The sequence below is a fragment of the Leucopleurus acutus genome (genome assembly GCF_964270905.1).
Source record: "Leucopleurus acutus genome assembly, chromosome: 10".
Lineage (NCBI taxonomy): Eukaryota > Metazoa > Chordata > Mammalia > Artiodactyla > Delphinidae > Leucopleurus > Leucopleurus acutus.
In genome coordinates, this window is record NC_139153.1 from 77,788,259 (window position 1) to 77,812,333 (window position 24,075).

At 38.7% G+C, this 24,075-nt stretch overlaps 1 protein-coding gene across 1 annotated transcript; it reads right to left on the reverse strand.

Moving 5' to 3' along the window:
* Positions 1 to 671: 671 nt before the first annotated feature.
* Positions 672 to 22,390, reverse strand: RHAG (Rh associated glycoprotein; the record flags this gene model as incomplete). Its single annotated transcript, XM_082849198.1, has 10 exons — positions 672 to 752; positions 1,470 to 1,543; positions 1,754 to 1,827; positions 5,741 to 5,862; positions 6,409 to 6,546; positions 8,642 to 8,808; positions 8,997 to 9,144; positions 10,877 to 11,027; positions 11,572 to 11,755; positions 22,228 to 22,390. The coding sequence occupies 10 exons, from the start codon at positions 22,388 to 22,390 to the stop codon at positions 672 to 674; spliced, it is 1,302 nt and encodes a 433-aa protein (XP_082705324.1).
* Between the last annotated feature and the right edge of the window lie 1,685 nt (positions 22,391 to 24,075).

Consider the following 24,075-nt stretch of genomic DNA (forward strand, 5'->3'; position numbering starts at 1 on the left):
ACTCCTGTATATCCTGGTTCCTCCCTTACCTCTTCCGAGCAGTCCCTCAGAACTCTCTGAGAGGCTGTCTCCTGGGCTTATGTCCTCAGAAAGTCTACCAAATAGAACACGATTCTCAACTTTTAGGTTGTACATTTTTTTTTAGCCGACAAAACAAAGACATAACATTACTAACTAGACCATTTTTAGAATCAAGAGAGCTCAGTCAAAAAACAATCATATTACTGCTTTACATACATACATTTCTTTCTTATTTCTTATATAGATTTCTTACATAAATTATTGTTTCATTGGCTTCGGTTTTATAATCTTTGGGATTGAAGACATAGTACGTACATTAAGACATGATTAGAAAATGTTGGTTTCTTTGTAAATTTTCCTCTATGTGGAAAAAAAAAAAGATACAAGAAAATACATGGAATGTTCACCCTGTACCTACTCACTGGCAAGAGTCATCTGGGAGTCCTGAATAGAATCCATTTGACCATCTGTTGTATGTCACACTTCTTCAACTAAACGATCATTGATGCCAAGAGACAGCACCAGGTTATGTTAAAACATTTTCACACTGGACATTTGGGGCTCAGGATCTATCCATTCTGGTCCATATTCTCACTGGATGCTGCCATTTTATTTCAATGGGAAAAGAGGCGGAGGCACAGGAATGGTTTTTAGGCTTCAGGTTCTAACTGGTTGTGGTTGCCATGTTCATGGAAACGACTGAACACGTCCAGTTCTGTCCTCCTAGGGACCTTAAAAAAAAGAAAAGATTAGGGCACTTTTGATAGTTTCTTTCACTGAGCTTGTCAGAGGTTAGTATCAAAACAAAGATTTTCTGTAATTATTATTCAAGCTTAGAAAAAACTGGAAATAAAAATTGTTTGAGTTGGGAAAAAATAATAAAACAAAAATATTTATCCCGCCCACCCTGACTACATTCGCTTTCCCAAACCTGTTCTCTTTGAAAATCCCATGGAACAGATGCAAATATCTGTCAGTCTTAAGCTGTGCAGGAAATAATTTGGGAGAAAATGTCAATAAAATAAAGAGGTAGAAACTGGAGGATGGAAAGAAGCTGATGTTTTGTTAGTCCTAGAACCTCTTGTGTACTCACTGAAATTCTTCAACCTTGTGTGCTCCACCTGGTTCATCTACTTTTATATGTGGAGTAAAATCTCACACCACTGCCCAGGATTCTTATAGTTTTATGAGGAACTTTTCTATTGCCTTCGGAGGAGTGAAAGGGCACTTGCCAACTAAAGTCTGTCTTTTCTTCATCTAGTTTCTGCTTTGGAAAATATCATAGCTTCTGATTTTATCTTTCTGGGCACATTTTCTCAATTTCTCTCTATAAATAGGGAGTTCAACCAACTTCATCATAGGGGTGCCACACAGACATCTAGACATGAGGTGAGCAAAACTTTCCCTAGTGTAGTCATCATGTACGTCCTTAGAACACTATATAGTACCTCCCAATAAACAGAATCATCATAGCAGTCCTGGTCAGCTGGTTGTCCCCAGATAGGTATCTTTAGAATCAAACCTGTGAAAGTGGGGAGAAAATAAGTCATGTTATGATGCTGAAGAGGAAAATCAACTTGCAAAGTAATTAAAATACTGTTGTAAAGTCATCCCCTTGAGCTTACATGATTACTGTCAGAAGTTTAGAAAAATTTTAAATTTAACAATATTTATTATCATCTATTATGCTGAGAGCATGAGATATAAACATATGTTTACTTTTTATGCTCACCTGTGACTAGCCCTCCAACAAGTGCTGTTCCAATGGAAGAACCTAGCGCAGCTGCCTGCATGGCCATGGCAGACCTAGGAGGCCAAAAAAATTCCATTGTTTTTCCAAGCCAGTAAACAAAGCTCATCTCCTGAGGGTATGCATGCCTGCCCCTTCAGGCCAGAGTGCATCATTACATACCAGCAAACAAACATTTGTTACAATTTTTCTTTTATCTCATATATTTATTTTCTTTGAAACTCTTGATCAACGTTCACAAATTCTTATAAGCACTTAAACAGGAGCTACCTTTTTCTTCAGGAATGATGAAAAGATCTTCCTCAGATTCCATATATATGTGTTAGCACACGGTATTTGTTTTTCTCTTTCTGACGCACTTCACTCTGTATGACAGACTCTAGGTCCATCCACCTCACTACGAATAACTCAATTTCGTTTCTTTTTATGGCTGAGCAATATTCCATTGTACATATGTGCCACATCTTCTTTATCCATCCATCTGTCAATGGACACTTAGGTTGCTTCCATGTCCTGGCAATTGTAAGTAGTGCTGCAATGAGCATTGCAGTACATGACTCTTTTTGAATTATGGTTTTCTCAGGGTATATGCCCAGTAGTGGGATTGCTGGGTCATATGATAGTTCTATTTTTAGTTTTTTAAGGAACCTCCATATTGTTCTCCATAGTGGCTGTAGAGAATGGACTTGAGGACGTGGGGAGGGGGAAGGGTGAGCTGGGATGAAGTGAGAGAGTGGCATGGACATATATACACTAGCAAATGTAAAATCGATAGCTAGTGGGAAGCAGCCCCATAGCACAGGGAGATCAGCTCGGTGCTTTGTGACCACCTAGAGGGGTGGAATAGGGAGGGTGGGAGGGAGACGCAAGGGGGAGGGAATATGGGGATATATGTATACATATAGCTGATTCACTTTGTTACATAGCAGAAACTAACACAACAATGTAAAAGAATTATACTCCAATAAAGACGTTTAAAAAAAAAAAAGATCTTCCTTAGAGGGTTTAGTATTTTCTAAAAATATGGTACGAGGTTCTGATTCATTCAGCAACTACTTATTGGGTACTTGCTTTGTGCCAGCTTCCCTTCTAGGCACTGAGGATGGAGCAATATACAAAACAAATGTGAGCAGCCATCTCTCCTTACTTCATCCCCCCAAAAACAACTGTGATGAAATTAAAAATCAGAAAAGCTAATTTTACCATGTATTGTAGGGACAACTCACTGAAAATATTAAAGTGCATCTATATCTTAGAAGTAGTTACCTTAAAATTTAATGAGTGAAAAATTCCTTATAATTTGGGGAATAGAAGAATGTGATAAAAAGCTATAGAAATGCATAAAGGTGTCAAATGAACTAGGAGTGTGGGAATCCCCTTAGCACAGTGCCTCACTCTTTGACAGGCAATTAACAAATAGTTGAGTTATTGCAGGAAAGCAAACCATTGAACTAGGAGAATGTGTTGTTTCTTCCTCATCCTTCAGGGAAAAGAATGTACTTAACTCAGATTCCTTTTTTTCTCTTTATTTGAAGGGTTTATTATTTTTTTTCTACTAAAGAAAAAATTGTATGGGTAATATATGATCATTGTAAAAATTTCAAAACCACTAATTAAGAAAAGAAGGGAAAAAGTTTAATTTCCCTCCAATCTTATCAGTATAAACATGTAAAATATAAGCAAGTATTTTTATAAAAATGCAATCATGTCATGATACTGATTTTCCCATTAAATCTTAATGTTTTTTCATGTCAGTAAATGTAGATCTGGATCATAATTTTAATTACTAGAGTATTACACTGTACAAATATACTGTAATTATAGTTCTATAGGTTGGGTATTTAGGTTGCTTCTGATGTTTCATATTTTTAAATATGCTGTGAGAATATATCCTCTTAGGAATATGCTTATGGACTTGTCCAATAATTTCCCTAAAATAAAACCTATCTAGAAATGGGATTATCAGTAAAGGTTTATATTCTTCTTAAGGGCTTTTCCAAATACGACCTTATACAATTTATATCCCCATTTTTCCACTTTAGCCACCATTCAATATTATAATTTATTAAATCTTTATCAATTTGATAACTGAAAAATGGATAACTTGTTTTAATTTGCATTCCTTTGATTACTAGCAAGGTTGAATATTTAATATGTATTTAACTCATCTGATTTTCTTCTATTGTAAGCTGCCTGTTAATTTTACCAGAATCTGCCAAGACCTTTTACAAGGTATTAAAAGATGTTTTTGATGCAAGTTATTCCATGATAAAATAGGCTTGGAAAACACAGAGTTAGACAAAATTAACAGCACTGTTAGAATAAAGCTGCCATAACTTGAAAAAATGTCCCTTAAGTATATTAACTTCTCCTTGTTCTATGCTTACCAAGAAACCCGATTTGCATTTTAATATTCTGAATAGACACATGTGAGTAAATAGATTTGGCTCTTGTACAAATGTATTTTATCTGCTGTGTGAAATATGTGTGAATTTTACCCACACATGTGAATGGGCCTTCCAAGGCTTGCCCCCCTCAATGCCTCCTGAGTAAATTAAGAAGTTGCTAAACCTGTATACCCAAGGATTGGACTCTTAACCATGAAACCTACCCCAAATCTGGCCACCCAGCAAGACCCAGCCTTTGAGAGCCAGACAGACTAGTTTTATTGCATCTATGGAATTGATCCAGGCATGATGCTCAAGAATTCCTCTATTTCTAATCCTGAGACACCTCTTAAGTGTGTGTGCAGAACGTTTACACACTATAATACTTAGGAGTTGAACTCTTTAACTCAAACTTTTGTCACGCTTGATTTGCGTTAAAATACATCAGTGTTTGGTCTCAACACTCTGTTGGGTCCTGGAAAGAACTAAAAGAAGATGTGATATTTCTGGGGTTGTCCTCCAAATTTACAAAAGTAGTAAAAAAAAAAAAAAAAACCACAACAGAAGAAATGGGTCACCTATACACATGAAGAGGAAGCAAATTTTCTATTCAGTAGAAAATATGATGAAGCAAGTTTTTCAAATATTTATCATTACTGGTCTTAACATGGTAATATTTTAATCTGCTAAAATGGAAGAGAAACACTTTCTTTTCATATTATATAACTCCAGCCAGTGGTCTTGTTGAGACATCATCAAACACATTCACCTTTTCCTCATGTTTTCAATCAAAAATTGCACATTTTTATTCCTCCTTCCTTACTCCCTGAGTGATCTGAACTCTACAATTTTCCTAGCTGTTTTGCATGGATGACATTCATTTCAAATTGTTCCAATCTTGTTGCATAAAATTATGACTCATGGCTTATGGCATCACTTCCATTCTCCTAAATTTGACTGATGGCTGTTCTTTCTCTGGCCACTTGGGGAAGAATCTAAGTCTGTTAGAGCCTAGAAGGGATTTCAGAGAATAAATAGTACAAGTCTCTCATTTTACAGATGAGAAAACTTAGAACCAGAAATGCTGAGTGACTTGTCAAAAGCCACTTAACTAGGTAGCAAAGTTGGAACCATATGCCAGTCTTTCTGATTCCCCAGATCCAAATGCTCTCCACATTATGCTAACTCATTCTTCTTTGTGTAGATTGGATGCAAAGGTTGCCAGTTCATCACATATGCCCCATATGCTTGATTTTGGTAGGACCAAGTAAAAGAGTAAGCCTACTGTAATCTGAATGTGATGATCAAATTGTCCTATCTGCAATGAGACAGTTGCCTATGATAGAGAAATTTAAATAAACACGTTAATTAAACAAAAATAAACATTAATAATGCTAGTTAAGAAACATCTTCCAATACAATTCTTTTATCTTGGTTGTGTCTCTTTGGCTTCAATAAGAACAGTACTTACGAACTGTGGTCTGGACTGCTAAAGAAAAAGCTCTCTCATCACTGGGTTTCTCTAAGAGTAAGAAAACAGCACTTGACCTTGGGGAACAGGAAAACCCATTCTTTCACTCACGTGTCAGCTGTCTCCAAGGCTATGAACACAATGCTGGCGAGGCCTCCTATCACACCAGGTAAGGCATGTAGGTTATGGACCCCACACGTATCGTGGATCCTCAGTTTAGTAGTGAAAAATGGCTAAAATTGTAAAAAGAGGAAGCTTTATTATTTTGTTAAGTATAGAGAGCTGTGTGACTGAAGTCAATGACCATACAGGAAAATTTTTATCTGCAGGCCAGTTCCCCATCTTTATCTGACACCTGCTTACATCAAAGAATCTGAATACACTGGTGGCAAAACTGCTCATTTCAGTCTTATGTAGATAGATTTGAAGGTGAGTGACTTTAACTCCTACTCATTCTTAACTACTGATGGTATCCTAAATCCCATGAATAGGGCTCAGAGTCCTTAATTATACAAAACAAACATCAACAACAACAAAACCTTTAATGGAACTGCCCTGAGGAAAGCAATACAAGTACGTTCAGTTCATACTGTTATAAGTAACTGATATAAAAAAAAGAAAGCAAGAAAGAGTAGAAACCACTGGAACACTGACATGTTGAATGACCCAAGGAGAGGTGCTTAGGAAAGGACTTTTCATAGCTTTTCTCTGCTGGTGGGATGTGAGAAGAAGATGGGGCAGATCCAAAGTTTGACTCAGAGTGTCTTGTTAATACTTACAGTCAGAAACTTGAACCCAAACACGCAGACCACTCCTGCAATGCTCCCAATGATCATAGCATAGTATGGGGTATTTGCCTTGTCTGCAGTAGTGCCTATAGCCACTCCTCCAGCAAGGGTTGCATTCTGAATGTGAACCTGTGTAGGGCACAGAAATGTGAGTGAGGTGAGAGGAAGGAGGAGGAGTTCAGAAGGACTGTAGCAATCGTGGGTTCAGTGGATTCCATACACCACACATTCTTCAGTTGGGAGGGTTATGGATTCGTTCTTTTTTTTTTTTTTAATATTATTGGGGAATGGACTTTTTATTTATTTTTAAAATTTTTATTTATTTATTTGGTTGCACTCAGCCTTAGTTGCGGCAGGCAGGCTCCTTAGTTGCGACTCAAGGGCTCCTTAATTGTGGCATGTGAACTCTTAGTTGCGGCATGCATGTGGGATCTAGTTCTCTGACCACGGATCGAACCCAGGCCCCCTGCACTGGGATCGTGGCGTCTTAACCACTGTGCCACCAGGGAAGTCCCAGGATTCCTTTTTAAGAAGAAGTTTCTTTGTAATTTCAGAAGGCCTTTCTTCCCAGCAGTTGACACTTGGTATCCTTGTTGTAGGGTTCTTTGGTCATGCATGAGAGATCAGATTAGTAAGACCAGTGTGGAGAGGGATGTGAGGAAATCAAAAGAAGTTGTAGTAGGAGGGTGGGAATATACAGCAGTTATTCTGGCAGTGTTCTGCCTCTTTATGCAGCTTTGGAATGCATTTGTGGTTACCGTGAACTGAAAGAAGCCTGTGGCCACTGTGTGCTTTTGCAGAGTCCATGATATTCCAATAATCAAAGAGGGGATTTAGAGACATTGAAAAGTACACATTACACATCAAAGACAACAGCTTTTGCAAGTGTCACTCTTCTGAGAACATTTGAGGGTGGAGGAAAGAGTAACCAGTTTCCATTTACCAGAATTCCTCAGAAAAATCATATTCTGACTGTTCTGCCAGAGGAAGACAGGTTATCAGTGCTTTTGAAAGAGAACCACTGAGCTGTACATGTACGATTGCTTCTTTTTATTGTTTTCAGTTTTTTCTCATGAAACAATTTGTAGAGAACTGAAATATATGTCCTTAGCTATGCTTAGAAATATTTTAGTGGGACTTCCCTGGTGGTGCAGTGGTTAAGAATCCACCTGCCAATGCAGGGGACACAGGTTCAAGCCCTGATCTGGGAAGATCCCACATGCCGTGGAGCAACTAAGCCCATGCGCCACAACTACTGAGCCTGTGCTCTAGAGCCTGTGAGCCCAACTACTGAGCCCGTGTGCTACGACTAGTGAAACGCCTCGAGCCCGTGCTCTGCAACAAGAGAAGCCACTGCAATGAGAAGTCCGTGCACTGCAATGAAGAGTAGCCCCCGCTCGAGGCAACTAGAGAAAGCCTGCACACAGCAAAGAAGACCCAACGCAGCCAAAATAAATAAATTAATTTAAAAAAATTTAAAAAAAGAAAGTAATATTTTGGTACAATATCTTTTTTCTCCCTCAGCTCAGAAAGGAAGAGTGGCTGATCTGAGGATTATTCCTTCACTGATATTTCTTTAAGCTCTTAGTCAAGAAACTCAAAAGACTATTTTGGGGGAGATATAAAAAAAGTTTGATTTTGAAATAATTTTAGACATGTAGCAGTTACAAAAATATTGCAGAGGGTTTCCATATATACCACACCCAGTTTTCCCCAATGTTAACGTCTTACATCACTGTAGAACTAGGAAATTAGCATTGGTGTAATATTATTAAATACCTTTTTGAATTTCACCAGTATCCCCACTGATATCCCTTTTCTTTTCCAGAATCCTATTCAGGATCCCACATTACATTCAGTTGTTATTTCTTTGAGAGAAATATCTGCTGTTAGAAAATCAACTTGCATTCCCCCACTCTCTTTTTTTACTCTTGTAGAAATTCCTGTTTCTAAGAAAGATTTTCTAAGAACTTGGGGACAGTTAGCTCTATCATTAAAGAAATACGCTTCAGATCTTTCATTTTTGCATAATTATATTCCCTACTAGATTTGCCAGAGTACACATTTGAAGAATAAAGGAATGTTGTTTTCAGATTATTCTCCAAGGTCTGCAGTGTTGTGATTTGTTCGGGCAGCTCAGCAGTGATGCAGAAGTGAACTAGTCATCAGAGCAGCCATCAGGGTCGCTTAGCGGAAGTTCCATGGGAGTTAACATGGCACTTACCATATGGAGCTTGCCTCGGCTCTCAAGAAGGCTGGAGCATGCATAGGCTGTAACCACGCAGGCGGCAAGAGAGAAGTATGTGTTTACGATGGCCAGGTACTGGTTCTTTCCAGCATCAGCGATGGCCGAATTAAAGCTGGGCCAAAATACCCATAAAAAAAGAGTCCCTGTAGTAAATCACAAAAAGGGGTATTCGTTCTGAATATGGAAGGCAGTCCAGGGGAAGCCGTTTGCTTTGGGCACGGACAAGATGTCTTTCCTTTTATGCTTTGTTATCTAAGAGTTAGGGGAAAATAGGGGTATTCCCTTGCGTCTGACCAAATAGACAAGAATCAGGCAGTTCATCCCAACTCACCAATCATTGCAAACAAGTCCGAGTGGTACACAGACTCTTCATTGCGATGCCCTTCTTTCAGGCTTGATCGATACAAGATGCCTGCTACAGCCAAACCAAAGTAGGCCCCAAAGGCATGGATGGTCATTGATGCTCCAATATCAGAGGCCTGAGGGTGGCAAAACATTCATGTAAATAGAGGTGAAACTCACTACAGGAGGGAGGTCAATGAAAGAACTGCTTCATGGGTTAAAGAAAAAAAGATGAAGAGAGAGAAAAAATGTGTCAGAGAAAGGGAATAAAACAGGATCGGGAAAAACAAAAAAGTGCAAGCATTGGAGCCACACAGAACTGACTTTCAATCCTAGGTCAGGTACTTCTCTGATGTGACTTTAGTCAAATTACTCTACTTCTTTGAATCTCCAGTTCTGTAAAATGGGGAAATGTTACCCAGCTAATACAGTTCGTGGTAAGATTGAGCTGGGACCATGTTTTTCAACTGTTAGGTCCTTAGTGGGCACTCAATACATTTTAGGTTACTTTTCAAGGTTAGAGATATTCTCAGTGAAATATTATGCATTGCACTTGATACAAAACAAACATGATTTTTGCATTCGCTTGACATTGCAGTAAAAGCTCACTTCATTGTAACTCAAAGACTTGAAGTTTCAAGAAGCTTCACCCTGCAATGATGATATGAAAACCAGCTGAGGGACTTCCCTGGCGGTCCAGTGGTTAAGGTTCTGTGCTTCCACTGCAGGGGGCACGGGTTCGATCCCTGGTCTGGGAACTAAGATCCCACATGCTGCTCAGTGCCGCCACAAAAAAAAAAAGAAAAAAAAAACCAAAGAAAAAGAAAACGAGCTGAGGTCCAAGATTCATTTGAAGCAGCGCATTTTAGGTCCCTCTTTAGGACACAATGGATTTGATCCAGTTTTCTACATTTCTTGTCTCTAGATGGAAAGTTCAGTGTGCCAAACCCAAGGCATTGCTCTGTACTTATTAAAGTAGGAAAATGATACAAATTTATTAATTTATTTAAATTTCCATGCTTGATAAACTCCTATGTACCTTTCAGGTCCAGTTTAGCTGTCACTTCCTTACATAATTCTTCCTTGATTCCACAGTCTAAATTAGATCTTTTAGGTATACTCCTTCAGAGCCGCTCTATTTATTTTTTCAAAGCATGTGTTGCAATTTACAGTAATATTTTTGTGTATGTGTGCATGATTCTATCGGTAGATGGTTGAATGTATGATCATTTGTTGGGTGTCTGTCTCCCCCACTAGATTGTAAACCCTATGAAGACAGAGACCTTAACTATTTGTTTGTCACTGAATCACCAACACATGACACCTAGAAAGTTACCAAAAGTATTTGCTATTGAATTACATGTTCAATAGAGGCATAAATAAAATACTGGAGAGTGCCCAGAAATATTCTATTTATTTTCCTTGGGAGAATTAATGAGATTTTCATGGAGGAGAAGAAATTTCATCTAAGCTTTAATAAAAGGCTTTGAAAGAGCTATTCAATGAGTAGTTGAAATATAAATAGGAATTGATCATTGATAGAAAATGTATTTTAATAAAAAGAGTTGTAGAGCTAGAAAATTCTGGATTTGAATCCAGATTCAGGCAAGTAAGTCATTTAGCATCTGTGATCATCAGTTTTATTGTGTATAAATAGTAACATCATAATACCTACTTTACACTGTTGTGGTGATACTGCAATTAAATAATGTTTATAAAACTCCTGGTTTACAGTAGGCACTCAAATTATGACTATGAGTACTATTTGCTATGGTATCACTGTCACCAAGGTTTGTCCCTGAATATAGTGGGCATCCAATACATGTGTTGTGATGTTCAAAGCTAGGTAAGTATCACTAGAACACTTACCCCAAATACCTCGACAACCAGATGTTCATTGACAGCAAAGACAGCAATTTCTAAAATTGTCATGGTCAGCATTTGGATTGGACTTGTTTTTCCCAGGACAGCTCCAAAAGAAATCAGAACTGCAGCTGTACTGAAGTCTGCATTTATCATGCTGAGGGAAGAAGAAAGAAGACATTGAAGAATAATGCACACCCCACATATATGAGTTGTAATGAACTATAGCATCACCCTGTCTAGAGTTCAAGGGCCCTCTCCCCACCTGTCCCCATCAGGTGCTTCTCCCAGGCCTACTTTTATCCTCTCCCACGTTCTTGCCCACCCCCACCTCCAATTACCATACAATCTTTAGTTGCGCTCACATTTCCTTTAACCTCCCTGTTCTTTACCTCATTTAGGGTTTTACCTTAATAAGGTAAAGGAATAATAATAATAATTATTACCTTAATAAGGAAGGAATAATAATTTTATGGAAGGAGATTTCTCATACCCTTAAGGTCAAATCATAGTGGATATAGACATGAATGTATGGTCCAGCTCAGTTGAGCAAGGCATTGATTTAGGTCCTTGGATCTCAACGATCTTCTATCATGGAAAGGAAACAATTTGCAAGCTAGTTCAGAGGCTGACTGTCAAGAGACTAAGCAGAGAAACAATTGCTCTGAAAACACAATGGTTGGAAAATAAGGGGTGCTCACTTTTTGATTTCAATGTGGAATTTCTCTCCATGGCTCTGCAGGATCCCCTGTGCAATAGTGCCCCACTGGAGGCCCAGAGCAGCAATGAGTAGGTTGATGCCCATACTGCTGAAGCCATATTTTCGCAAGAAGGTCATGAGGAAGCCAAACCCAGCGAATATCATAACATGCACATCTTGGAAGACTGCAAAAGAGCAGAGGAAAAAAAATCTGCATAAGGGGACAACTGAGAAAGTGTTACATCATAGCATATTCCATTTACTAAGTGCTACATCCTTTTCAGAAAACACTACAAAGGGAATGTTAACTGGCCTGCCAAAGGCTGGGTTCAAGTGCCAGCTTGGTTACTTACCAGCCAGGAGACCTTGAGCAAATTATTCAGTGTCTGAGCCTTTTCTTGGAAGACTATGCACTATCATACCAGTGTGTCTTTCATCCTCTCCCTGAAGAGTTTTCCATTACTTTCCACCTGAGGAAAACTTTGCAAAACATAGTGCAAGTATCACCCGCTCTTGCAGACTTTCCCAATATTTCCAGGGAAAATTAATATTTCCTCTTGTCTTTCCCAAACCTCAGCTTTAGCATTTGTCACATTGCATTACCATTTATTTAGCACGTATCACACTGTAATAGTTATTTGGTGAGGTGTCCATTGCCTGCACTAGATTGTGAGTTTCCCAATTGAAGGGATTAGGGCATACTCATCCTTTGCTCCCTTGAATCTGTCATAAAAGCGTGCATATAGGAAAAGAGGCAACATTGACTAAATGAATGAGCTACTGTCTTTATCTATCAAATGTGTATAATAGGACCAGCCCTGGAAATCTTACTAGATCATTATTCAAGTCATATGGGATAATGTCTTTGTTAACATCTAAGCCAACGGAAGGAAGGCTGTATCCTGTTGAGGAACAGATACTTGACTTGGTTCTGGAGATGTAGGCTGATATCCCCCAATTGTATCACGTGACTGTGAGACCTTGGGCAAGTCACTTATTCTCTGGGAGCTTCAGTGTTCTCATCTGCAATACTGCAAAAGCTATATTTCACATTTCCTGGGGCTGTAGGGAGTGCTGCCAGGTGACAGCTCTCCCTTCCCTCTGGGAAACACTCTTATACAGGTCACAGGCCTTCCCTCGGGAAGCCTGAGCCCAGTGACTGGTTCACATGTGCATCCCCTTGCCTCGGGAGAGGGCCACCTGAAGCTAGACAATCCCAGTCTCAGAGTTTCTGGTGGGGTCAGCTGAGGCTTCTCTCTCTGCCCAAACACTTCTGCTGCAGGTGTTGATCATAAGACACTCCCCAATAACCTTCTTTCAGGCTAATGTCGCTCTTAGAGTCTGTAGCACCTTCCCTTTGGGCTCCCCTTGTCTCTGTAGAACTGTCCTGACTCTCTCCCCATCACAGCTTGCATACTACATTTTTTTCAAACTTTTCAGATTAAATTCGATCAACTAATCTGTGGCAGTGATCACAGACCCGGAAGTGGGTGATGATGCTGTCTTTCCAAAGATTCCCAGTATTTGAAACGGGCTGGTTGGAGCCGTGGGGACTTACCCTACCATCTTACTCTATGACAAATACCAGGACAGACAGAAGTTGGCATCATAGACTGAATTATGAGGTTCCTTTGGGGGTCTAGAAGCTAGTCTCACTTGTATATGAGTGCTGCAAATGTAATAAAGAGAATGAGAAAACCAGACCAAACTTGCTGATTCAGGTACACACAGCGTCATCATTCTTTCGACTCCGTCCACGCAGTGAGCCTTTTGGTCATTTTATTTGTTGGTGCAACCTCCCAAGACAGTCAGTCTGAGGAGGGTGAAAAAGGAAAAAGATTTCTGAAGATTCCCTCTCCTTAGCAGCTTTGAGGGAGGTCTCAGAGAGGAGAATGCTGCAGTCTTATTTTTTTTTCCTAGTGCGATAATGCCTATTGGCAATAATCTGACTTATACCCGCATTCTGGATGCCCACCCTCATCTCATATCTTCCCAGAGAACTTCAGAATTGGGATTTTACCTGACCTGCCGATGGGCAACTGTCAACTAACATCAACCTGTTTGATTTTGGAAATATAGGTGACCACATGCATTCATCTATTTTTACAGATTGCTTTACCACCATTTAAATTTTTTATGTAAACATTTGATTTAGATCATAGACTAAGTTGGAGTGGAGCTCAGAGAGTATGCGTGACTTACTGTTTATGATTTTCCTAGACCTTTCTGCAACTCAGTTTTCTCCTCTTTAAAGAACAGTTTGGATTAGATGAAGCCCAAAGTCTCTCCTAGCTCTATAAGTTGTTTCATTTATTTTATTTTGTTTTTAGGTCAGGACTCTAAGATCCAGAGAAGTTAGGTGAGTTGTTTATAATCACAAAACTAAAATAAAAATAAGAACCCAGTCTTACTGTCTTCACTGTGTTGTTTTCTTTTTTTTTCATTACGCCAAGTTGTTTTTCTAAACATTCTTTTCTTTTTTCCGAGAGTACTCTCGTTCCTCCTGTCATCAGCTGATTTTAAAGTGTGCAGTAACCAACTAATTAAAAAAGTGTTTTAACTAATTTTGTAATGTCTCACACTGGGAGTAATAATTATTCAGATTCTATCCCCCTCTTCCTTTGTTGGAAAACCAGACATTATATAGAGGGAGGAATTTCTTGTATTAACAGTGCTCCACTGTTTCCCACCCCTCCCCCAAATCTAATTCTTGTTACTGCTTTTCGCCGCAAGGGGGCTTTAAGAACCTCATCTAAGAGAGCTTACAAAGTTGAGAAGGCTCTTGACAAATAATGATTCTGTATGAAAGGTATGGATAAAAAGGTTTATAAACAGGATTATGTATTGTCTTTCATCCTGCACTAGGAATTTTTTTTTGCGGGTGGGGACAAAGGAGAAGGTCATGAGTTTAGTTTTATGGTGCAAGACTCTGCCATTAAAGGAATTAAGTATCCTCTTCATAGAAGGAAAAAGGGATTTCTTTAGTGATTGGAACTTTTGTGAAGTCTTCTGATGGGTTTTAAAGACTGCCAAGACTTGTCTAAATCAGATATTCTCAGTAGCAGGCAATTTTAAAAAATTGAAGTATAGTTGATTTACAATACTGTGTTCGTTTCAGGTATAAGGCATAGTGATTTGCCTTTTTTAAAAAATTTTTTTCAGATTATGTTCCATTATAGTCTATTACAAGATATTGGGTAACACTCCCTGTGCTATATAGTAAATCCTTGTTGCTTATTTACTTTATGTATAGTAGTTTATATCTGTTAATCCCATACTCCTAATTTGTCCATCCCTGTTCCCTTTCCCCTTTGGTAACCATAAGTTTGTTTTCTATGTCTGTGAGTCTGTATCTGTTTTGTATATAGATTCATTTGTATTATTTTTTAGATTCCACGTGTAAGTGATATCTTATAGTATTTGTCTGTCTCTGTCAATTAGCAGGCAACTTTAGCCTCTAAAGTAAACTTGGCAACGTCTGGTATTTTTGTTCTATATTTTACTTCACATTTATCTTGGACTAGGGTATCTTTTAAGCTCCGATAACTCAGTGTCTTTGAAATGCAACTGATGATTCCAACTCTCCCTCTCCCACCACCAACCAACAGAAAAATGAAATAGAACCTTCTTTCTCCTCTATTTCCTGTATACGCGTGCTGCCTAGAATGTCTGCCCTATCCCACCTCCAACACTTTTTCTTCTTTTGGCCACGCCACATGGCTTGTGGGATCTTACTTCCCTGACCAGGGATTGAACCCGGGGCCCTGGCAGTGAGAGTGCCAAGTCCTAACAACTGGACCGCCAGGGAATTCCCCTATACCCAACACTTCTTTACCTGGCATACTTCTAGATGACCCTTAAGCACCAGATGCTCTGCACAGTGTTGCCGGGCACAGCTGTAACATTGTGCACGTCCCTCTGGTTTTATTTCATTTGTTTATGTGCTTGTCTGTGCCTGTTTATCATCAATTTTTCTTTGTTTCAGTGTGTTATAATCTATTACCATCATACCATTATTATTTTTAATGCTCTATTTATCCCCAATTTGGCTAGCTGGTGCTCTTTCAAGTAGGATCTTGTGTTCTCTTGGCACGCCCCCATTAGTCTTTATGCACTTGGCTTACCTTGAGCTTTCTTTGCCCTGACCTGGAATGAGCCTCTGAGTGGAAAATGGTAGTTAGAAGGCAAGATATGGGTTCTATTTGTGCTCATTGCTTCCAGTCCTTTTAAGTAAACAAAATGAGTCAACTCAAAGGCAGCATACAGGAGGCTGGTATCTTATTGTTAGATTATAAAACACAGCATGTTAATTCAAGCATTGTATCACTTAGGATAGCAGCAAACAATTTCCTAGGAATCATTTACCCTGCACTTTTTGTAACCTTTTGCTTGTCACGTATATCTAGATTTGCTGAATCTTTTGTAATAAATGAACTGAATGAGGAATTCCCTGGTGGTCCAGTGGTTAGAACTCGGTGCTTTCACTGCCCTGGCCTGGGTTCAATCCCTGGTCAGGGAACTAAGATCCTGCAAGCCGCGCAGCACAGCCAAAATAAATAAATAAATAAATAAATAAATAAATAAATAAATAAATAAATGAACTGAATGATATCTGAATAAATATAGGAGCATATTCTTAAACTGAGATTTTAAAAATAAATCATCGTACTAATCTGTTGCTGGTATTGAAATTCATAAAATAATTTCTAGTGCTGTGTACATTCGTTGCCAGTTTACCTACATCTTCAGTAATTCTTCAAGTGTGATCTGCAGACATCTTGGGCATCTTGGAAACACTTTCAGGGAATCTGAGGTTAAAATTATTTTTATGATAATTCTAATTCAGGATGTTATTTGACTTTTTCACTGTGTTGATATTTCCGCAGATGATGAAAAACAATGGTATAGAAAACTACTTGTACTTTAGCATGAATGAAAGCAGTGGTACCAAACTGAATTAGTAGTCTGGTATTCTTCCTGACCACACACTTGCAGTAAAAAAAGCCAGTTTTACTTACAAATTCCTTGATGAATCAGTAAAAATTATTAATTGTAACTGTTAACCCTCTCATACATGTCTTTACACGTAAAGCAGTACTGAAACATGATGGTTGTCTCAGAAAAGAAAAAGCACGTTTGTTATTGTTTGAGTTATGAACTGAGTGAGCAACTTTTCCACAGAACTCCATTTTTTTTTTTTTTGGAAAAAAGATTGATATAAACTATGGTTTTTCAAATGGGTATTAACTTTTTCTGAAAAATGAACGAAGTGATGTTGTGATTTCAATGAAAAGAACTCACAGTATTTGTTGCCAGTAATAAATTTTGAGTTTTAAAAAAAACCTTAGAATTCCACCAGAAACTAACACAACATTGTGAATCAACTATACTTGGTTAAATAAGAAGTAAATTTAAAAATTAGAAGTAAATTAAAAATTAGAATTTCAGAAAATTTATGTCTGCCACTACAAGCTTGTCAGCTTTCTGAAACTTCTTGGGGTTTCTGGTGAGATTGTTGGTGATATTAACAAGTATCCTTTTTTGATATTATATAATAAAATATGTCAACATTTGGAGTATCTGCGTAACTGTGAATCAGTATTTTTCAAATGATCAGTGTAACAAGATCACACATGGAATCCACTCAAAGTTCAAGATAGACTAATGGGGGCTTCCCTGGCGGCACAGTGGTTGAGAGTCCGCCTGCCGATGCAGGGGACACGAGTTCGTGCCCCGGTCCGGGAGGATTCCACATGCCGTGGAGTGGCTGGGCCCGTGAGCCATGGCTGCTGAGCCTGCGCGTCTGGAGCCTGTGCTCCGCAACAGGAGAGGCCACAGCAGTGAGAGGCCCGCGTACTGCAAAAAAAAAAAAAAAAGAAGATAGACTAATGGATTCTAATGTTTAACAGAGGACATAAAGTTCATTGATGTGGTTTTAATGTCCTGTAGGCATTAAAGACCTTGTGTTTGTAGAATCTCTAATAACATGTTAACAGCCTTCAAGGATCCTTCTCCTTAAACTTTACTTTTCTCTAGTCTTGCTATGTGTTAGCAAGGATTCGTTGACAGTCACAGCCAAACGTCATTCCTTTATCAGATTATTTGCCTCAACAAACTGGCCAACACTTTGCTGGGTGCCATGAAGGCCGAAAACCGTGGAGTGTATCTAGTTCCTCAAATGAGTTTCTCTGGGGTCCGTCATGACATGCAATGTGATATTCAGGTGTGTTGCCCACTTCCGTAGTTGTGCCCTGGGATGGGAGCAGATGCCAGGATTGTGTGATATCACCCCTTTCTCTGCATTGCATAGTGAGGAATGCAAGAGAGGAGAGAGATGAATAAAATTATATCCTATTGAATTTATTTTAAATATAACTTAAGGTCCTACTTTATTTATTTGTGAAAAATTCATAGCTTTCACCACACTGCAACTGAGAACTGGTGAAAGTCCCTGTGAGCTTCTTAGGCAGGAAATGAGCCTCTTCTGTGCTTGAACCCCTGAACTTGGCACCGTCCATGGTGCTGGGTAGGTGCCCCCAAATGTTTGTTGACCTGACTTGAACTTTGCTTCTTAGTGAGTGAATAGTTAATAATCTTCTCTCCAGTGACTTATGCTGTTGCATAAGTTTGATGTACATCAATTGTTTGAAATGTAGGAAAAAATATATAGCTATAATTAGTATAATTGTGTGGTTTCTAGGGCTGTTCTACAAAATGTTTTAACCAGTGATAACATAGCTGAACTGGAAGATTAGTACTAACCAGAATTTTAGATCTTGGGAGCCACCTTACAGAAGAGAGAACTTTTAATTTTGTATAGACTTGAGTTATGGGGAGCATTTTGAATGAGTGAAGACTGCCTTCCATATAAAATTTCACTTTGTGTTCTGTGTAATGCCCTTCTTCTGGGCCCCCAGGGGCCTCTATTGCTTAAATTCTTCTTCCCTTATCCTGTCCCCTGCCTATGTCCTGGCTTCACTGCCCTTATAGTGAGGAAGATGTTGTGGTTTGCGTGTGTCTGTGTTGGCTGTTGATTGTTAATCATTATTATTATTGGCAACTGTGATTTGATGTTTCCTTAAAGAAGTGAAAAAGAATCCTGCCCTAGATATCATTTTTTGATCCCTCTCTTGTTTTCATGTTTGATACAGCTGATATAACAGAAAATCCTTTTAGCGATACTTTCAAGTTTTAGCCAGAATTTGACCATTTCTCGGAACTTCCTCCATTATGACCTTGGTCCAGCCTACTTTCATATCTCTTCAGGATTACTAGATGGTTCTCGTAATATGACTTCCTAGTTGTTCCCTTGATCCCCCACAAACTCTTTTCTACGTAACATCCAGAAGAATGTCTTTAAAACTTAAATCATATCATACTCCTCCTGTCAAAGTCCTCCAATTGTTTATCAACTCAGAATAAAAACAGTTTGCTTACAACGGTCTACAAGGCTCTGTAGCATCCGAACTCTCACACTTCTGAGTTTGTTTTCCCTGCTTGCTCACTGCATATACTAAATACCCCAGGGCCTTTGCGCTTGCTGTTTCTTCCATAGAAAATGTCCTTGTTCCGTTTCCATATAGCTTATTCTCTTGCCTCTTTTAGTTCTGTTTAATGTCACTTCGTATCAAAAAGACCTATCCAGACTCTACATTAACTGCCTTTCTCAATCAGATTTCTTATTTAAACCATGGAACAAGATAATGATTTAAGTAACTATTTTCTAGTTCTCTCAAAGATGGTACAGGATTGGTACCACTGTAGAAGCACAGAAGAGAAGTTAATTAATTGTATGCAGTGGATGCCTTGGGCTAGTAAGACTTAATTCATTCACATAACCCTGGTTGAGAAAGGCTGAAAGGATATCCCCCTGGTCCAGGTACATCTATTTTTTAAATATTGCTTTGTTTATTGCTGTGGCATTTTATTACGATGTGAGTGTGTGTGTGTTAGTGTATGGCTGTGTGCTGTGTGTATGTATAACATACAAGCAAATATATACATGTATATATTTGCTTGTATTATACACAGATATGCATATGTATATGTATATATATACACATATGTACCTATATGTATATATGTGTAAATGCTTTTCCCCTCCCAGCACAGTACATATGTGAATATGAATATATATATACATATTGAATATGTATCTATTCATATATATATATGTGTGTTTGTGTTTGTGTGTGTGTGTGTGTGTGTGTGTGTGTGTGTGTGTGTGTGTGTATGGTCTGGGTTTCCCCATTGGAATGTAAACTTTATAATGAAATAGAGCAGGACCCTACGGTCCTCCCCCAATCCATGTTCTCCACCTGCCTTTTGTCTGTGGAAAAACTTTAGCCAAAGAATAAGTTTAATAGAAGTGAGAAAATGCAGAAGCAAAGAATAGCAGTCCAAAAAGACTAAATAATAATAGTTTAATTGTTAACCAAAGTCAAGGACCTTTAGTTCCTCCTCATGGGCTATAGATAATATCCTGAGCCACATGCTGTGAGCTACCTTATAGACACTGAAACCCCGGCCAGGTGGAAGAAGTTAACTACATGATGAATAGACTGTAGCCATGACATAAGCTGGCACAATTGTGAGAATTGGCCTCAACGAAATGGGAACAAACCAACCCTGGAACTAAAGACTAACAGTACTTAAAACAATCAATATGACACTGATCAGACCACTGATGACCAATATCAAGAGGACTGTCAGAGCTGACTGTGCTCTTTCTGCATGTAGCCCCCTCCCTCGGTCTGTAAAAGCTCTTGCACCCTGATTGTCGGGGGGCGGGGGGGAGTCGGCCTTTGGACAGGAGTCTGCCCTCCCCCTCAGCTGCAGCATCTATAATAAAGCAAACTTTCCTTTCCACCAAACTTGCTTCTTTATTGGCTTTTGAGCGGCGAGCAGCCAGACTCCACTTTCAGTAATAGCAAGGGCGTGGACTTTGCTTGTTCTGTTTGCTTTGCTTTATTTACTGCCTAGAGCCTAGGACCTCGAAGATTGCTTGACGAGAATTGGGAGCTAAATAGATATTTTCTTAATGCATCATAAAATGAATGTATTTCTATGTTCCTTGCAAGCAGAGTATAAAGGTTATATGATTGCTAGGCAATTGAAAAAAATGACCATGTTTAGTAACTCTTTTCTCCAACTTGGCTTTTATCGCAAATTCTGAATTGAAGTTTTGCCTATGAGTGTTGACACCGGAACTGAGAGAATTCAGCTTGAATTATGCAAATTACAGAGCTTTTGATCTCTTAAGATAACTTTATTTGAATAACACTAATCTTAGATTATATTTTTGGCATTTTGTTTCTACGCCATACTGCAGCTCTTCATTTACATTTGTACCGAACAGTGGAGTCTTACAATAAAGACATCTTACTTGTTTCATCTTTGAGTAAGTTTGCGGTAGCACATGCTTGGTGCATAGTAAAAATGTTTACTGGAGGAAGAAACGAAATGTACAAAAGCATACAGAGTTGAACAGAATTCTTTTCTGTTTTGGTGTTCTTGAACTTGCAAATTATAAAATTCTTTAATCAAGAACCCGTTTGGATATCTATGTAGTGTAAAGAGAACTAGATTTGGACCCTGAGTCTCTGACTTATGGTCCTAACTCTGCCCTTAACTTGCGAATGTGCATTTTGGCTGAGTCGCTTGGCAACTCTAGGTCACAGTTTCTACATGAGACTACTCCGCATTATATAAACTCCCTCAAAAATGTGTAGGAATGAAAGAACAAATGTCATATTTTCTTTAAAAAGCTTAGACATATGCTATAGAACTATAATAAATATCGCTACAAAAATAATTGAATAAATTAATAAAATTTAACACTTAATAAATAATAAATACTAAAATTATTTGTGCCTCACTGAATAAACAGTCTGTATAACAAGATCATATCACAACCTCCCTCCCTGGTTAACAAGGTGATGAATATGCCTGGCTCACAGTAAGCAGTCAGTAAATGGTAGTTATTATTTTTATACTAAGTATTTTATAGCCTGCCTGTCCAAACTTGAAACTATATCCGTTCTTTCCTCCAGTTGCCATTCCCAGGGAAGGGTCCTGCTTTTAAAATATCTCAGGTGTTCACACGTTTCTTCTCATCTCAGAGGAACAAACGGTCTTCCTTTCAGAATATTATAAAGCCTTGAGTACATCATTTACATCCTATATCATCCTTAATACCCCTTCTTATACCTTAAGGCCCTTACAAGAATTCCTTCTCAATATTCCATTTTGTTTCTACTCTTTCTCCTCCAAAGTTAACTTTGAGTCTTTTTTTTTGGGGGGGGATATTTTTATACCTTGCAGAACTAGTGATGAAGGGAAAAATAAGGTCATTTAGCAGCATGTAGGAAACACAAAACATTGATCAATTATTTACATTTTCAGCTTCTTGTTCTGATATTTTAATAAACACAGATTCTATCCAAACACATTAACTACAGAGACCAGATGCCCCAGCATAAACTTATAATAACCTTAGCACTCTTAGCACTTAGAACTATCACATAATTCTGTAAAGAGCTCCCATGTAGAGTGCTAGGGGTTACGGTATTCACAGACCTCACATTCTGAGAACCTAAAATGGGTCCACATTCTGAGAACCCAAAAATGTACAATAAGAAGCAGATTGCTTACTCACGAGGATACAGGTCAAGGTATCTGTCCACATCCACGGTAGGTGACTTGGTGCTGTTGGGCTGCTGGGAAACGTTCTGATCCGTTTCATACTGAACAAATAATCCAAATAAAACAATCATGGCAACTTCCAGGCCAATGGCCATGAGAGGGAACGTGAACCTCATGTTTGTGGCAAAGGACAGAGGCACACTGAGGGCTTTGCGGTCTGTGGGAGGTTGATAAGGACAGAAGTGCTGCTCTGTGTGTAGAATTAGGCTGCGTGCTCAAGGCACTCCAGTGACATTGCAAGAAAAAAAATGGGCAAGACTAGTGAAAACGCCCCATCCACTGGAGTGAATTATGCTCTGTAATCAAACTGTTGTAAATGCTGGTTTGAAGAAAATACAATATAGATTGAAAGAAGCCAGCTGATGGAAATGATCTATTGCACACAAGTGTCTAGACTCTTTTTCCCCTTTTTATTACATTTTTAAATTAAAAATTTTTTTAATTAATTAAAAAAAATTTTATTGGAATATAGTTGATTTGCAATGTTGTGCTGTACAACAAAGTGAATCAGTTATACATATATCCACTCTTTTTAAGATTCTAGTCCTGTGTAGGTCATCACAGAGTACTGAGTAGAGTTCCCTGTGCTATACAGTATGTTCTTATTAGTTATCTATTTTATATATAGTAGTGTGTATATGTCAATCCCAATCTCCCAATTTATCCCTCCCCCAACTTTTCCCCTTGGTAACCGTAAGTTTGTTTTCTACATCTGTGACTCTATTTCAGTTTTGTAAATAGGTTCATTTGTACCATTTTTTAGATTCCACATATAAGTGATATCATATGATACTTGTATTTCTCTGTCTGACTTACTTCGCTCAGTATGACAATCTCTAGGTCCGTCCATGTTGCTGCAAGTGGCATTATTTCTAGTGTCTAGTCTCTAATGTAACTTTAATTCAGCAGAAACTTGGTGCTAATTGTATGACAGGCACTGAGCTGGGACCTCTAGGAGACACAAAAGTAAGCAAAGTATAGAAGGGGTCTATTAACTTCCTTGAGGAAGTTAATCTAGTTGGGAAGACAGGAATGTAAGCAAGTGATCGTATAAAAACAGGTAAGTAATGTAAGTGTTCGTAAAAGTATTGGGGAACACAAATAAGGCAGCAATTCATTTTGTCTTGGCCCAAGAACACTACCAGCACATGAAATGCTATGGATGGAGGCATTAAAAAAATAAATAGGCTTCACCAGTAAAACAGAAAGAGGGACTAGCATAAGGCTTGGAAGCACACGGCATATTTGAGGAATAGCAATTCGTTAAGTAAAGCTGGGAGAAATGGGGAGGGACCAAGTGTGGGGTATCTGGTGATAAAGCTGTAATGGTAGCTGGGCTGGATTATAAAGGGTCTTGCATTCAGTATTAAGAATGCTGCATATATACAATGGAATATTACTCAGCCATAAAAAAGAACAAAATAATGCCATTTGCAGTGACACGGAAGGACCTAGAGATTATCGTGCTGAGTGAAAGACGGCACCACAGGAGTGGATTCAGATGGTTAACTTCGGGGACACACATGTACGTCCTCCACTGTGGTTTCGGTTTTGCAGTGGCCCAAAGGGTGCTCGTGATAATTCCAACAGATCATAAAGGCAAAGTACTAATGCTGATAAACTCTACACAAGGTTGTAGAAAACCAAGTAACAGGGAATTCCCTGGCGGTCCAGTGGTTAGGACTCTGAGCTTCCACTGCAGGGGGCCTGAATTCCAAGTTTGATCCTTGGTCGGGGAACTACGATCCCATATGTATCTAGTGAAGAAAAGGTTTTTCCTGTCCCCAAAAAGGCTCTTTCC